This window comes from Kogia breviceps, chromosome 19, assembly GCF_026419965.1.
Source record: "Kogia breviceps isolate mKogBre1 chromosome 19, mKogBre1 haplotype 1, whole genome shotgun sequence".
Classification (NCBI taxonomy): domain Eukaryota; kingdom Metazoa; phylum Chordata; class Mammalia; order Artiodactyla; family Physeteridae; genus Kogia; species Kogia breviceps.
Window position 1 is genome coordinate 39,304,600 of NC_081328.1, and position 16,316 is coordinate 39,320,915.

The following is a 16,316-nucleotide window of genomic DNA, read 5'->3' on the forward strand; positions in this document are numbered from 1 at the left end:
AATCACTTTTGGAAGGCAGCTTTCAGTACTAATGGAGGCCGAGCTTAGGAGTTTGAAAGACCTGCTCTGCCATTTACTAACCGTGAGTTTCAGTTTCCTCAACCAGAAAAAGATAATACCACCCTCTTCTCAAGGTTGTTATAAACGTTAAATAAGACAACGTATGCAGAGCAGCCAACAGATGGGACGTGCTTCATAAAAAGAAGCTAACACTGGGAATATCTTCACTGTCTGTCTTTTAGTTGACTTGGAAGAACTTTTCTCGTTATTTGTTTAAAATGGGAGCGTCTAGAATTCCAAATGGGAAAAACTAGTAAGCCTGCATAGATTTCCCTGGAATAGAATGTCACTTTTACCACCAACCCCCTACACACCAACCACATACCACTTCTCCATGTTCTAGGACCTATTATGTCAGACCTACGGGCTTCTCCTTCTCTTCCCCTAATTGCCCAAGTGGAAGGAAGCTTCCTCTTGACACTTACATTGTCTCTCTCTCTGCTTGGACATCATGTAGCCACGGACACTGAAGTCCAGCCGCTGCAGAGCTGGCTTCAGCCGTACATTCACTCGATCCCACAGTCGGTGGTACACAGCAAGGGGCCACATCATGACAGTGACAACTGAGAGGAATGGGAAAGAGTGGCAAAATGGAGAAAGGGCTGCATGAAACAGTCCTGACTGTCCCTCTGCTATCATGTCCTTAGGGCTTGGACACAATAAATTCTAATTCTGCTGGTCATCTTCAGGGATGTGAAGGTTCCGGAGGGCAGAGACTTCCGCAGTCACCTACAGGGCTGTGCATAGCAGAGTACGCTGCTGACACATCGAGGGCAGAAACAGGCAGTGCCGTCACTTGCATATGGGTGTTGCTGAGCCATAAATAAGGCCAAATGGTAACAATGCCTCAGCAAATACACAACAAATCATGTGAGCTTCTGATATATAATGGCCAGAGCCATCACTACTCAGTTCTTCCAGTATCAAGCAGACAGAGTTCATGCCAATATGAAGCAACTAAATTTACAGAACTGTGCTCCAGGGGGAAAAAAAGTGCTCCAGGGTAAACAGAACCTAGTAGAGGATCCTCTAAGTGTTATGTTTACTGTTATACAATACACCGACTCTAAAAATTCCCTCCTGAAATAGGGACAGACAGTCCTTTATAGCTGGTAACACAATATATGTTAGTGGACCCTCATCAGTTTCGAAAGCTGACTTGGTTAAGAAAAGGACTTTATATGTGGGGAGCCTGATACAGGTAAGAAGAAAGATATTTTCATGACATGAAACAGGACATGAAAATATAAAAAGGTCATTTCCTGGAGAACCAAAATATAAAAGTCCTCTCCCTAAACCCAGAGTTAGCTATGGCTGGAAAAGCTATGAATAGGGTAAGCTTGTGGGGGAGGTATATAGCATACTTACGAATTAAGTAGGAGAGCAGGAGCCCAGGGATGTAGCGGCCCAAGACAGCCAAAAAGGTCAGTATCCCACAGCTCAGCAAGCAGAACTGGGGGTGTCAGGAAACAGTATTAAGCTTCTGCTATACGGCAGGGGACTGGGTTGGGCATGGGGGGGCGGGTAAGATGGAGATGTGATAGAAATGATTCTTTATGACCTCTGAGTAAAGCATGGACATGTCAGAATGACATGTACCTAGCTACTGTTGCATCCAGTGGTGATTCTGTTTGGGAGGAAAGGGAGGATGTCCACTTCTATTCAAACTCTTCTCACATGGCTAACCCCACAGGGCCACACCTTTCATGCTGGCAAACTGGTTTGAATAGGACTCAGCCAAAAGTTCTCTCTGAAAACAAGTGTTGGTGGTGGGCTTTTTAAGTCAAAGTAAAATAAAATAAAAAAACTCAACCACCTACCACATGTTTAATGACACAGAATGCACACAAGCAAGCTTTCTTTCCCATCTTGGGGCAGGAAGATGGCCTAATCTAAGTGGCAAGCACCCAAAGAAGGAATCATCAAGCTCTTGCCTTAGTCTTAGTCAGAAGCCCCTTCCTACAACTTCCCTTGGCTATACAAACACCATGGTCTTTTCTTTCTTGAAGGAGGGTAGGTAGTAAAAGGGCTGTTTCAGTTTAGCATGAACTGAACTGAGAGCCAGAAATGAGAGTGAAAAAGGGAAGAGTCTTACCTTGCCTGGGTTTTGCTTTTTGAAAAGCAAAAGGTTCCTTATGAAAATGGTCCCACTAACCCAGACTTCAGCTACGTGGTAGCAGAGCTCGGGCACGCTGAGCAACCGAGGGTGCACAAAGCCCCAGCTATGGGAGAGAGAAGGGGGAGCTGTGAAAGGAGGGTGTTGAACGTTCTCCCCGAATCTCACTGTGAAGGCAGCCAATCCTTCCTGGTTTAAATAGGGGCTGGGAAGTGGCTAGTCCTAGTTGCTCTGGAGGTGAAGCATGACTTTCTTCTTGGCTTACCAGGTTGAAACTGGAATTTAAGGACTAGGAGGGCAAACTTGTTCTGACAACTCCACCCTATGAGCAAGCAGCCCAATCCACGTGTATAAACCTGCCACCAGCTCCAAGGCCCTTTGTGCTTAAAAACATCTTTCCTGGGCTCAGACCATTGCAATTCACTGTGATTGCAATCCAGGGAAAAAAGTAAAGCACAGTCTGATACCACTGCTGCAGAGGGGAGAGGCAAAGGATGTGCCCCTCAGAGAGAAAACAAAGCAAAACCAAAATAAACCATGGCAAAGAAAATTCTTTGGGTCAAATATATGAGATGAATGAATTGAGAAATGAAAGCAGGAGCTGTAAGCCACAAGGGGAATCTTTGGCTTGCTGATGCCAGGAACCAATGTGTTTTCTGACCAGGAACAGACAGAGGTTACAGAAAACACTAAATGACCTGGTATAAAAGCCAGGAGACAAATGAAGTAAGTTGCCTCTAAGTTTTCACACTAGAGCTGAATAATGCAGCCAATTCCTTGGTTATGTCAGGTTATGAGGCACTGTAATGCTTCTTTCTCAGAAACATCTTTTATAAATATCAGAGGACACTAGCCATCTTAACATATTCCTTCCTGAACTTGAGGATTTGTTAAAATGATTATTTGCAACAGACTAGGTTCTCAGCTTATACTTTGTATCTAGAACATGGAGTTAACAACCTATAACCAGAATATTACAACAAGAGAATCAATCAGAGCAACAAAAAGGGATTTAATTAGTGTTCCATACCTCTCATTGTCTAATGCGTCGGGTCTTGGCACTACAATATTAAAACAAACACCAGCATTAGTTGGTCATGAAAACTTAAACATGAAAATGTTAGGCTGTTGGTCTGATAGCTCAAGTTTTAATAGGTTTGGGGAAAAGGAAACAGTAATAGACAATAAAAAGGAGACACCATGTTATAATGCCAGAGTTAGGGAGCTGCAGACAAGGGAATGATGGCTGATGCCTGCTCTGTCCTCTGGTGGGATGGGGTGGGGATCCAAATGGAGCATTAGGGCCCCTTCTAATTACTACAGTTGAGAGCCAAGGTGCACACAAAAAAAGGCCCATCCCACCCCTCAAGTGTGTCTGGGTTGCGTGTACGCATCAATGTGTGCCAGGTTACGAAGGCATTATATGACTACTTCAACTCTAGAAATCTGCCTATTCTCTTTAAAAAGAGACCCATTAACTACAATCAATGATGTAAAGTCTTTTGACATTCACTAGCCATAAGACAGGTGGGTAAACTACCTGATTCCTTGAAGTCTCTGCAAAATAGGATGGGAATGTATTTAAAAGCTGTATACTCTGGTTTGAATATTCTGCCAACACTTCAAAATTACCATGTCCAACCTACATCAATTTTCCTCTCTCTCACTCCCCACCCAAACCAACTGCCCTGATGACATTGCCTACATCTAACTGTAATGCCACTGCTACTCTCCTAGCTTTGAAATCCCAAAGCTGCTGTTATCCCTTATTCTCCTAACCTCTGTTTATCAGTTTGACGTGTCTTCCTTCTTCACAGCTCTCCAAGCCATCCATCGTTTGTTTCCACTGATACCTCTCTGACTACTTCTCACACAAATATAGCCAGAGTCTCCCTTCTTCGCCCTTTTCTCTTTCCATGTGGTTGGGTAAAATGCTATCAAATTAATCTTTAATATCTTCTCGGCATATAGCTCTAATAAAAGAATCATCAGGGACCCACCCACTATCTATAGGATAAAGTCTAAACTTCTAAGCCTAACTTAAAGGCCCTTATAAAATCTAATCCCAACATAACTTTATTTCCTAGCACTCCCTTTAATGACCTCTCCACTCCCGTGAAAATGATCAGTTCCCTGCCCTCAGGAGATACTTTGCAGCTTCTGGTTCCTCAGACTAATCAAGGCTCTGACCCCCATAGAAACACACTTATCTCTCTACCTGTCCAAATCTTTTGTTTCATTCAAGGCTTGAGCTAGGGCAAAATACATGACAAACATACTGACCACATACTGCACTGTGACATCTCTGGTGCTGTTCTGTAACTTTTCTTATGTTTATGTATGTATCATCTTGGATAAAAGGAACCATATCTTAGAGGACTTTATCTAAGTCATAATACCTAACTTGTGCTTTGCAAATAAACAGTTTAAAAGAAATTCCTCAGAGGCAAATTGATACTGTCTTGGTGATGATGTAGTACCCAGTGAGGAGAACTATTTTTTAACCACTTGAGGACTATTTATTCCTCAGGCCAATTATGAGGGCAAGAATATCTCAGGTGGCAGATACAGATTTCCTAAGCTTAATAAACAATGAGAAGGACAGAACTCAGCTCTAAGGAACTACAGATGGGGCACTAGCCCTTCAAACATCTCCTAAAGCAAATAATTCAGACTTCAAAAGGTATTCCCAGCTCCACATACTCTCCCAAAACCCCCTAAAACTAAAGGTAAAAATGACAGAAAAGCCATTTCCGGTTCAGATTGTTCTAAATGCTACCAGACTTACCTTTTATTTCAGGCCAGATTTTGCTCTTCCATTGATCTATACACACAATGATCATTGAGCTGAATGCAAGTAAAAACACAAGACGAAGGGATGTCAGGGCAAAGAACCTAAAGAGAAAGAAGAACAGAAGATCATTATCCAATTAAGCTAATTTCAGAAAAGACCATATGTGCACCACTGGTCCTGTGGTAAACAGACTTAAGTGTTAGTTATACACCTTGGGAAAAATCACTTAAACTTTCTGGACTTCAGCTATTTTGCCTATGGTGCAGAGATAATAAATTGCTTCTGTAAAGGCAGGGGACTAAATCAAATAACCTCTTAAAAGCCCATTTCAACTTTCAAGCCTGTGATTCTATTAATTTCAAGGAGAAATTCATTCTTTGTCTTTGTTTTTGCCACACCGCACGGCTTGTGGGATCTTAGTTCCCCGACCAGGGATTGAACCTGGGCCCTCAGCAGGAAAAAACACAGAATCCTAACCACTGGACTGCCAGGGAATTCCCGAAATTCATTCTTGTACTGACCAAGTTGTTTTGATGAAAGCAAACATCTTTCTACCAAATTAGACCCTGGTTCAGGGCAACAAACTGACAGACATGCACTAAAGAGCACCTAATTCAATTAGATATCCTTTTACAGAGGAAGGAACTAAGGCTCAAAAAAGTAAACGAATTGGTCAAGGTCACACAGAAAGTGAGCACTGAAGCTACATCTAAAAGCCAGTTCTCCAGAATTAACACCAACCCTTCTCAAACTCCTCCCAAAAAATTGGAAGAGAACACGTCTTGATTCATTTAATGAGGGCAACATTACTGTGATACCAAAGCCAGACAAAAACACTACAAGATAACTAAAGTATATTGATACCTATGAATATAGATGTAAAAATCCTCAATAAAATATTATCAAAATGAATTCAGCAGCATATTAAAAGGACTACACACCATGACCAATTCCTGGGATTTACTCCAGGAATGCAAGGGTGGTTCAACATACAAAAACTCAACAGTTGTAATGTATCACATTAAGAGAATAAAGGAAGAGCTAGTTCTTATTAGAAGGCATCAACCATAAAGAGATATTTACAAAAAGTCTGGGAAATCTGAACACTGACAGTACATCTGAAGATATTAAGGAATTATTATAATTTTGGGGCTATGATGTTATGGAAGTTATGCTTTTAAAGAGTCCCTGTCTTTTAGAAATACATACTAAAATATTTATGAATTAAATGATATATCTGGGATTTGTATCAAAACAATAGTTTGGCAAGGGAAAGGGTGTGAAAGAAGAGGAAACAAGACTGACTATGAGTTGATAATTGCTGAAGCTGGATGATGAGTACTTGAGATTATTTATGCTATTCTCTCTACCTCTATATATTTAAAATCTTTCACGATAAAAAATTTTTTTCAAAAAAAGCTAGTTCTTATGAGTCTTTCTATGATCCAAGTCTAAAGCCTCTAAGGCAATGCCCTGTAGAGTGTCTGTAGTCCACTGACGTTACCAGACTGTGAGGAAATAAGTATAGAAATTGAAAGTAAGAATTTAGAAATTTTTATAGCAATTTGACCAAGTAATTTTGAATCTAAGGGTATATTTGGGCTTGTATTTTGTATGCATTTTAAACTTGTCTAGTAACTCATTTATATTGTATTTTACAAAAGTATTGCTCAGAAATAGAGGGCTTCCCTGGTGGCGCAGTGGTTGAGAGTCCGCCTGCTGATGCAGGGGACACGGGTTCATGCCCTGGTCCGGGAAGATCCCACATGCCGCGGACCGGCTAGGCCTGTGAGCCATGGCCGCTGAGCCTGGGTGTCCGGATCCTGTCTGTGCTCCGCAACGGGAGAGGCCACAACAGTGAGAGGCCTGCATACCGCAAAAAAAAAAGAAAAGAAAAAGAAATAGACTGGGGAAAACGACACTAGTCCTTCACTGCAGATGGTTTGAGAAACTGTTCTAAGATATTGAGGGAAGCCAAATGCATCACAAGAGGTGGTTCAGCAGGGCAGTGAGGCATGGCTTTTAGACTGACTTGAGTTTATTTCTCTGAACAGCCACTCTGAGTTGATGACCTTGAATAAATTAACTTGACCTACTTAAGCCTCAGTTTCCTCACCTATATGTGATGTTAACAATAACAAATCAGGAGACTTTCCTGGTGGTCCAGTGGTAAAGAATCCGCCTTCCAATGCAGGGGACGCAGGTTCGATCCCTGGTCGGGGAACTAAGATACCACTTGCTGCAGGGGCAACTAAGCCTGCACGCCACAACTCCTAAGCTCGCGTGCCTCAACTAGAGAGAGAAAAACCCACACGCCACAACTAGAGAGAAGCCCACGCGCTGCAATGAAAGACCCCGCATGCCTCAATGAAGATCCCGCATGCTGCAACTAAGACCCAATGCAGACAAATAAATAAATAAATATTTTAAAAAATATAACAAATCATGCAAGATTATTTGTAGGTATTAGAAACAACATACTTAATCACTTATAAAAATATCATAGTTGGGCTTCCCTGGTGGCACAGTGGTTAAGAATCTGCCTGCCAATGCAGGGGACACAGGTTCGAGCCCTGGCCTGGGAAGATCCCACATGCTGCGGAGGAACTAAGCGTGCACCACCACTACTGAGCTCATGTGCCACAACTACTGAAGCCTGCGCACCTAGAGCCCATGCTCCGCAACAAGAGAAGCCACGACAATGAGAAGCCCGCACACCACAACGAAGAGTAGCCCCTGCTCACTGCAACTAAAGAAAGCCCAGGCACAGCAATGAAGACCCAACACAGCCATAAATAAATAAATAAATAAATTTATTTATTTATTTTTAAAAAAGAAAGGAACAGAGAACTAGAAAAGCAGCAAGGAAACAACTAACAAAATTTTAAAAAAAATATCATAGTTGATCTTGCTAAAAAGAAAAGAAAATACAAGGCACCTAATATATGTCCTATTCAGTTTTACAATGTAGAAGTGTTGTTAGCTATCATCACAGCAACTGATCAAACAACAGTAAGGATGACCAAGAGTTGGTTTTAAATGACCTCTTCTCTCCTCAACACATGACCTAATGACATATTCACAGAACACCATACTAAGAGTATAATCCTTACATTAAAAAAAAAAGCTTTATCTGTATCTATGAATACGTATATGCAAGCAAGAATTGTCAGAGGAACTTTAATTTTGGTCTCGAGACGTTTCTGCACTGTTTTCAATAAACATGAACCTATGTCACATAATTTTTTAAACTATACAAAGAATGAGGGATGGAAGAAACCAAGAACTTAGAAATCCAGTCATCAATGACAACCCTATTCCAATATTTCCACTCCATCACTTAAAGGATACTGTAATTATATGAGATTACAGAATGAAAGTAGTTTAATAGATTTAAGCCTCTAGAGCTGCCCCAGGCCATTAATCTTCTCTCCAAAGCCAGTTTCATCATCCCAACAAACAAGGCCAAGGAGAAGGGCTCGAGAGCATCTTGCTCCCCAGTGCTGCTGCTTCCATGTCCCAGCAGCAGGATGCGGCACGACTGTTTTCTCTGGAGTACTTGAAAGGGCTCTCTGGGGAGGCAATCCAGACTGTCTGCAATCTCTACGTCCCAAATCATGATTACTAACACAAATATAAATTGGGGTAGAGAAAGGATACTAAGCTCTCCTAAGAAAGGTCAGTTTTCCAAAGATGATGGCAATAAAAATACTGTTTCTCCAAGAGCTGGACTATTTTAGTAACCTGTTAGAGCCCCCACCTATGCTTCAACTCGGTTCAAACATTTATTAATTGCCTATTATATGCTGAGGCCTTGTGATAAGTAGGCCAATTACAGAAAAAAGTAAAACATGGACCATACTCTCAAGTGTATTTATGTCAGTCTGTGTTTGTAATATAGCATGACAAGTTAATGATAACAAAGAGGACATCTAAGCTGGGATTTGAAAGATTAATGGTAAGACAACAGGGCAAAAGGGTGCAGGGAAAGAGAGGACATTCAGATAGGGAGAAGAGCCAGCTGGAATGACGTATTTGGGGAACTACAAGTATTATGATAGAACTGAAACTTAAAGAACAGAGGGAGGCGATGAGTACGGGGAGAGAGGCAGAAGTCAGATCATGAAGGGCCTTTCATGACAAAGGGTACTGGATTTTATCCTGCAGATAAAGGTGACTCAACAAAGAGTTTTACAAAGGGTATATTTTCTGGATCATGAAGGCTGAAACTGTGAGCATCTTCTTGAACCAGATTAATCCTGGTCCATAATTCAATTTTAGAGCCAGATATAACATTTCCTTGAACAAGCCAATGCAGAAACGTAAAGGGAAGAAGAGTTTTTCTATGTGGTGTAAAATAACAATTCTTGGAAAAATAGCTTCTTCCATATAGATAAAATCTTAATTAATGGAAAGACCACCTCAAACCACTAGAGTTACCTCTCTAAGGTAACTGGACAATTAATATCAAATATTATTAATTCCCTTAGGGGGTCTATCAAATATAAAAGAACATGGGTAAGTGTGTGCTCCTTTCCTTCAGCCCTGAATACTAAATTCTTAAACAAAAAGGAAATATCAATCTCAGATGCATGTGTCTGGGATATACTAAAGTCACATTACGCTTTTATTTTATGGAGGTAACTTGGAATCCTACCTGTAAAAAAAACTCTGCAACTATGTACAAGGACAAGACAAAATTGAAGATAAAGTACTTGTGAGATTGGTATAGGTAAGGAATGAAGAAAAATAAGGGAGGATTCCTCTGGATTAGTTTAGTCTTGCAATGTCTATTCACGCAGGCCAAAAAATTCACATGCACATATAACTGTACAAGTTTGATAAGACAACATGCAAAACATTTTTCAGCAACTATAATCAGCATGAGAACTTTCCAATTTAGCAAAAATAACTACAAATGCAGTCAACTCTTGATATTCACATGTGAATTATTTAATTTGGTTACTGCCCATACATAGCCCATTAGTCCTTCTACCCACTGTAGGCTCACAATAGATTTTTCCTTAATGATATTTATTTTTTTCATATTTCTAAAGGCAAGCATGTTTACAGGAGAAATTTTAGAAAATATAATTAGTACACTAATAAAATTAGTACACTATCACCAGTATGAAAGTCTTGCCAATAAAAAAAAAATCTTTTTTTGAAACTAAATCTGATCAAGACTCTAGATTTAGCTACCAATTTACAGGAAATACACAGAGGAGCACAGGGGAACGTGTTACGCCACAGGGATGCAATCAGCAAAATTCAATCTGCAGGACACTTTACAGGACAAACTGGTTTCTTCAACAAATAAATTGCAAAGAGAAAAAAGACTGAAAGGGAACCAACAGAGTAAAAGAGATGTTAAAAACAGAACAATTGGTCACAATATGTGGACTTCATTTGGATGCTAACCCCAAAGAACTGTTTAAAAAACAAAGTGACATTTATGAGACAATTTGAACACTGACTGGAACCATTAATTTTTTTATATGTGATAATGGTAGTGATTTTTTTAAAAATCTTTATTTTTCAGGGTCACATACTGAAATACTTAAGAGATTAAATGACATGACGTCTAGGATTTCCCTCAAAACAAGGAGGAGGCAGAAAAGAACTGGGGTATAGAAGACACAAAATTGGCCATGAATTGAAAAATTTTAAAGCTGGGTACAACTGTAATACACACTATTATTCTGTCTGCTTATATATATGTTTTTAATTTTCCATAGTAAAAAGTTTAAAAAATAACCTGTTATCTAAATACATACCCTAAAATGGCAACAGAGGTTCTTCATTTAAAAAAATATTCAAATATAAAAACTCCATGAAGTATATAGAATATCTGGTTTAAAAACTTCCTCCTTCATTTAAAAACACATAGGCATGTTTTCCTTCATCACCAGAAAAGCATCCACAACTTGAAAATGATTACATCATACACAGACACAATTAGGTGGGGTTTTTTTTGGGTGCACTGGGTCTTCCTTGCTGTGCACAGGCTTTCTCTAGTTGCGGTGAGCAGGGGCTACTCTTTGTTGTGGTACGTGGGCTTCTCATTGCGGTGGCTTCTCTTGTTGTGGAGCACAGGCTCTAGGCGCACAGGCTTCAGTAGTTGTGGCACGTGGGCTCAGTAGTTGTGGCTCGTGGGCTCTAGAGCACAGGCTCAGTAGTTATGGCACACAGGCTTAGTTGCTCTGCAGCACGTTGGATCTTCCCAGACCAGGGCTCGAACCCGTCTCCTGCATTGGCAGGAGGATTCTTAACCACTGCGCTACCAGGGAAGCCCCCTACAATTAGTTTTTTAAACCTTTCCCTACTTGAACCGAGATGTTTCCAATTTCTGATGTAATTAAACTGAACTACATATCACTGAGCATAAATCTCTGACCTCATTTATGATTAACCACTTTAAATGGAAGTACTAGGTCAAAAAGCGTTAACTTTTTTTTGTAACAGTATTATTGAGATACAGTTTGCATACCATAAAATATATCCTTTTAAACTAATTCAATATTTTTTAGTATATTCAGAGTTGTGTGACTATCACCATTATCTAATTTAGAACATTTTGATCACCCCAAAAAGAAACCCATGCCCATTAGCAATCACTCCCCATTTCTCCCAGTCCCTGAAAAGGTAATAACTTTTTAAGTATCTTAATACAAGTTGCTAAATTACTTTCCAGAAAGGCTGCTGAATTTATGTTCCTATCAACCATAAACCTGTTTTTCCATATTGTGCCCGGAATTAAATACTATCATTTTTAAAAACCTAATAGGCAGAAATTAGTAACTCACTGCTACTTATATTAGAATTCTTTATTACTAACAAGTAAACATTTATATATCCATTGATTTATTATTTGGGTTTTTTTGTCTTTTTATAAACTGTCCATCCCCTTTATTATGAGCTAAAGTCCAATTAATTATCAGTCTAAATAGAATACTCCTTGGAAAAACAATCTGGTGTCCAGAAAAATCATGAGAAATTTCAAAAATAAACAATTTTTTGAGGTCAAATATACCATGGATCCTCATCATTAGTACAGATAAATTAAAGTTTGCTATAATCACAAACAAAAGAAAGATCCCAACTCTATTTTCAATCAAAGAAGATACTATTTCTGGGTTCCTTTGTTATTATGGAGTAAGCTTCCCTCAGTGGCACTTCAGAACAAAGCATCCCATCCTATAGGGACAGAAAGCCCATTATTGTACAGCACTTGTGGCTGTTTGGTTAATGAGCCAGTCACTGGTAAATCAGAATGAAAAAAAATTAACCCAACCAATATCATGTAGTGATAGTTGTTGCTTGCACAAAACCAGAAAGGAAACCAGCTAGCTGCAAATGACCTATCTTATGTTAATTGACAGAAAGCACCCAACCTTATAATCAGAACAGATAAAAACTGATGGCAAAAGAGGCAAAAAAAAAAAAAAAAAAGTAAGCCAAGGCATCTCTGGGAGTCTTCCCTGCTATCAAAAGCAACAAGAACCCTCCAAAAACTATCATCAGAAACGTTTGCTCAATAGATTTCATCTGAAATTTGACGTGTAGATTTTTTTTCCACAGAACAAATGTTTCTATGTAAATAGGCCCTCTCTTCCATCTCCTATCTCTCACTATTATTTTTACTCAAATTCTCACTTTTAAAAAATATTTATTTATTTATTTATTTGGCTGCGTCCGGGCTTAGTTGCGGCACAAAGGATCTTTAGTTGCTGCATGCGGGATCTTTTAGTTGCAGCATGCAGGCTCTTAGCTGTGGCATGCGGGATGTAGTTCGCTGACCAGGGATCAAAGCCCGGCCCCCTGCATTGGGAGCACTGAGTCTTAACCACTGGACCACCAGGGAAGTCCCTCAAATTCTAACCTTTTAGATCAGCATTGTGGTATACCTTTAATCACTTCTCCAGTCATTTTTTTTTTATTTGGGGGGATGGGGGGATTGGTTAACTCAGACTAGTGACTGTAAAAGCAGATCCCAACAGAGATCTTAAGAAAAAACCAACTTGTGGATTGCTCTAAATCAATATTCCTAATTTAAAGACCACCTAGAATCACAGAACGCTAAAAATTGAAAAGGAGCTCAGCAGTCATCTAGCCCTCCTTGAATCATATGTACTTCATAGGAGGCGGTGCGAGGGCTTAGAGTTCACACAAGTTTCCAGGGCTCCTTTGTCCTCCCCTTATCTTATGAGGCAAACTAAAAAGTTACTGAAACTCTTCTTTTCTGATCCTGTCACAACAGACTCTTGCTGACTCATATTCCTCCCCCAAATCATTCATTTACAGGTGGTGCTGAGGCTAATGAAAATATAGGCTATTGATAAGGAAGGCCTGACATTTCTGTTATTACACTAGAGAAAATATCATATAAGTGATCAGAAGCAATATAGGCTGGAAGATCTCTAATATGATCACTATAATTTTTCTGGAACCTGAAAATAAGACTGAAGGCCTTGAAATACTATAGGAGCAAGGCATCTATATCTATCCCTGTCTTTTATGTTGTTTTTTATTAGTATGTAAGAGGGCACATTCACAGGTAAGGAAAAACCTCAAATGAGAAGACAGAACACTGAACGTTAAGAGCTACCTACCTGAATTCTGATGATTTGTTTGTATTCCTATCCAGTCTTCTAATACCTCAAAATGTATAAAACACCTCAGTTAATGACATATCATTATTCAAAACAAATAATGAAAGTAAAATGTTTCAGATTTGATTTTTCTCTGACCTGAGCTAAAGGATCCACCTGTTTCCTAAATTGCTTTTTTAAATAAAGTGAGAACAAAGCAGTTACTCTTCAACATTCCTAGCAAAACGTCAACACCCATATTCAATTTGATGCTACTGGAATGTGAAGTCTAACTTTTATTTTGAACCTCACACTACCTTCCAAGGAAACTCATTTCCTAAAACAAACAGTCCTGTGAATTCCAATGCTAAAACTACCCTAGCCTCTGGGGCCAGTCATTTTGTACCCTTCACAGGTATGAGTCCTCTCCAAAAATGGCTCTTTCATTCTCAAGAGTCACACCCTCATTTTGCTACATCTCTCCCTCAGCTACTTAGAGCCTGATGGAAATGTAACAGGAGTAACTGCATTCTGGATACACAACAGGCAAGCTACCAGGAAATGCCAGAGGTAAAGACCAATCACACTGATGCTTTAAGAGACTCAGAGTAGGAAAAGGGGATCTGAGTGAGATTCTAAACACAGCATATTAGTAAACTTAAGTAAATACTATTGGGAGCCGGTAAATTAAAGATAACTAACATTTAAAGATGTGTCTCAGTCAGAGCGGCTCCTTATGTGCAGACCTCACCCCCACATTCTACTTTGAAAATCACTCTCAGAGAAGGGGGATGTGGAAAATAACAACAAAAATAACAACATACATGCTACTGATCTATTTGCATTAATAAACCCTTGGTTTATCAGGATTCATCTAAATTCTGATAAAGTTTTTATATATCAGTCACACTCTGATACAAACTGGTTTATGATCAACTTTTTTCCTAGGAGTACAAACCCAATGTAGGAAATGAAGTTCTGACTAAATGGTCAAATGGTCTGGGGTTAGAGGTTGGGATGCAGAGGTGAGAGGAAAAGAAGAAAAGGTCATTTTGGAAAATGCTCCAGAATGAGGTGCTACAGTTAAGGTTTTTGACAGACAGCCAAGGAGAGAAGTAGGTACCTGGGGATCAAGGAAGAAGCACTATCAAAAATAAATGAAGAGGGGCAGGGGACATGGGTTCGAGCCCTGGTCCGGGAAGATCCCACATGCCACGGAGCAACTAAGCCCGTGCGCCACAACTACTGAAGCCTGTGCGCCTAGAGCCCATTCTCTGCAACAAGAGAAGCCACTGCAATGAGAAGCCCGCACACCGCAATGAAGAGTAGCCCCCGCTCGCCGCAACTAGAGAAGGCCTGCGCACAGCAACAAAGACCCAACGCAGCCATAAATAAATAAATAGATAAATTTATTTTTTAAAAATAACAAAATAAACAAACAAATGGGGCTTCCCTGGTAGCGCAGTGGTTAAGAATCCGCCTGCCAATGCAGGGGACACGGGTTCGAGCCCTGGTCCGGGAAGATCCCACATGCCGCGAAGCAACTAAGCCCGTGCGCCACAACTACTGAGCCTGCGCTCTAGAGCCCGCGAGCCACAACTACTGGGCCCATGTGCCACTACTACTGAAGCCCGCGTGCCTAGAGCCCATGCTCCACAACAAGAGAAGCCACCGCAATGAGAAGCCTGCACACCACAACGAAGAGTAGCCCCCGCTCGCCACAACTAGAGAACGCCCACACCCAGCAACGAAGACCCAAAGCAGCCAAAAATAAATTAAATAAATTTTTTAAAAAAAGAACCCTCTTTAAAAAAGTCATGAGGGACACAAAATAATTTAAAAATAAATGAATGAATGAATGAAGAATGCTGTAGGAGAAGTTTATCATCAAGTTTGCTCAAGACTATAGAAGCAACAATGGCTGTGACACCTCTAACCTGAGTCTCCTTCAAACTGAGGATTAATGTAATACGCACCAGTGTGTCTCCCTGTCCGTGAACTTGGAATTATTCGTTTTGCTCCAGCTCACTGTAAGTCTTCTTTCAGACAAAGGATAATAAATGTTTTGGTTTTAAAACCAAGAATTTCGGGCTTCCCTGGTGGCGCAGTGGTTGAGAATCCGCCTGCCGATGCAGGAGACACGGGTTCGTGCCCTGGTCCGGGAAGATCCCACATGCCGCGGAGCAACTAAGCCCGTGAGCCATGGCCGCCAGGCCTGCGCGTCCGGAGCCTGTGCTCCGCAACGGGAGAGGCCACAACAGTGAGAGGCCCGCATACCGCAAAAAAAAAAAAAAAAAAAAAAAAAAAAAAAAAAAAAAAAAAAAAAAAACCAAGAATTTCAAGAGGAAATCTATTTTTAGCAAAAACAACTGTTTTGGAAACACACACTTTGTTCAGTTTCAGACTTATCTAGAACAGCTTTATTTCATTCAGCTGTAGAAGCCACCCTACATTTCAGTTCCCTTGGAATCTGATCAATAATACTTCCCTAGTTATTAATAAATCCAAACTCTGCTTGGCAGATCTTATGAAGACCTAAGTCCACTTTAAGTGATGACAACTCAGAGAAGCAGCACTCTTCCATTTTCACAGAGCATGACACAGACAGATTCTTAAAGCATACTTGTAGCCCCACTTTTCCAGCTCAGGAAAACACACACACTATTAGACACCCTCAATTTCCCTGGCTATAAACCGTGGCTAAGGATGCCTCTCTAACTCCCTGGAACAGGGAGGACTTGCCGTCATACGTGAC

At 40.3% G+C, this 16,316-nt stretch overlaps 1 protein-coding gene across 5 annotated transcripts in view; it reads right to left on the reverse strand.

The window, feature by feature from the left end:
* The window catches only part of RETREG3 (reticulophagy regulator family member 3), a 56,745-nt gene that overhangs the window by 4,441 nt on the left and 35,988 nt on the right, over window positions 1–16,316 (reverse strand). For 2 of the 5 annotated variants that reach the window (XM_059048269.2, XM_067021006.1), the window contains 5 exons: window positions 4,965–5,071; window positions 3,207–3,237; window positions 2,156–2,282; window positions 1,429–1,513; window positions 486–623 (listed from right to left, as the gene is read on the reverse strand). In XM_059048269.2, the coding sequence (XP_058904252.1) occupies window positions 486–623; window positions 1,429–1,513; window positions 2,156–2,282; window positions 3,207–3,237; window positions 4,965–5,071 (488 nt within the window). Of the gene's footprint in view, window positions 1–485; window positions 624–1,428; window positions 1,514–2,155; window positions 2,283–3,206; window positions 3,238–4,964; window positions 5,072–13,582; window positions 13,629–16,316 lie in introns of all 5 variants that reach the window. The other 3 variants (XM_059048270.2, XM_067021007.1, XM_067021005.1) reach the window with 3 other exon arrangements.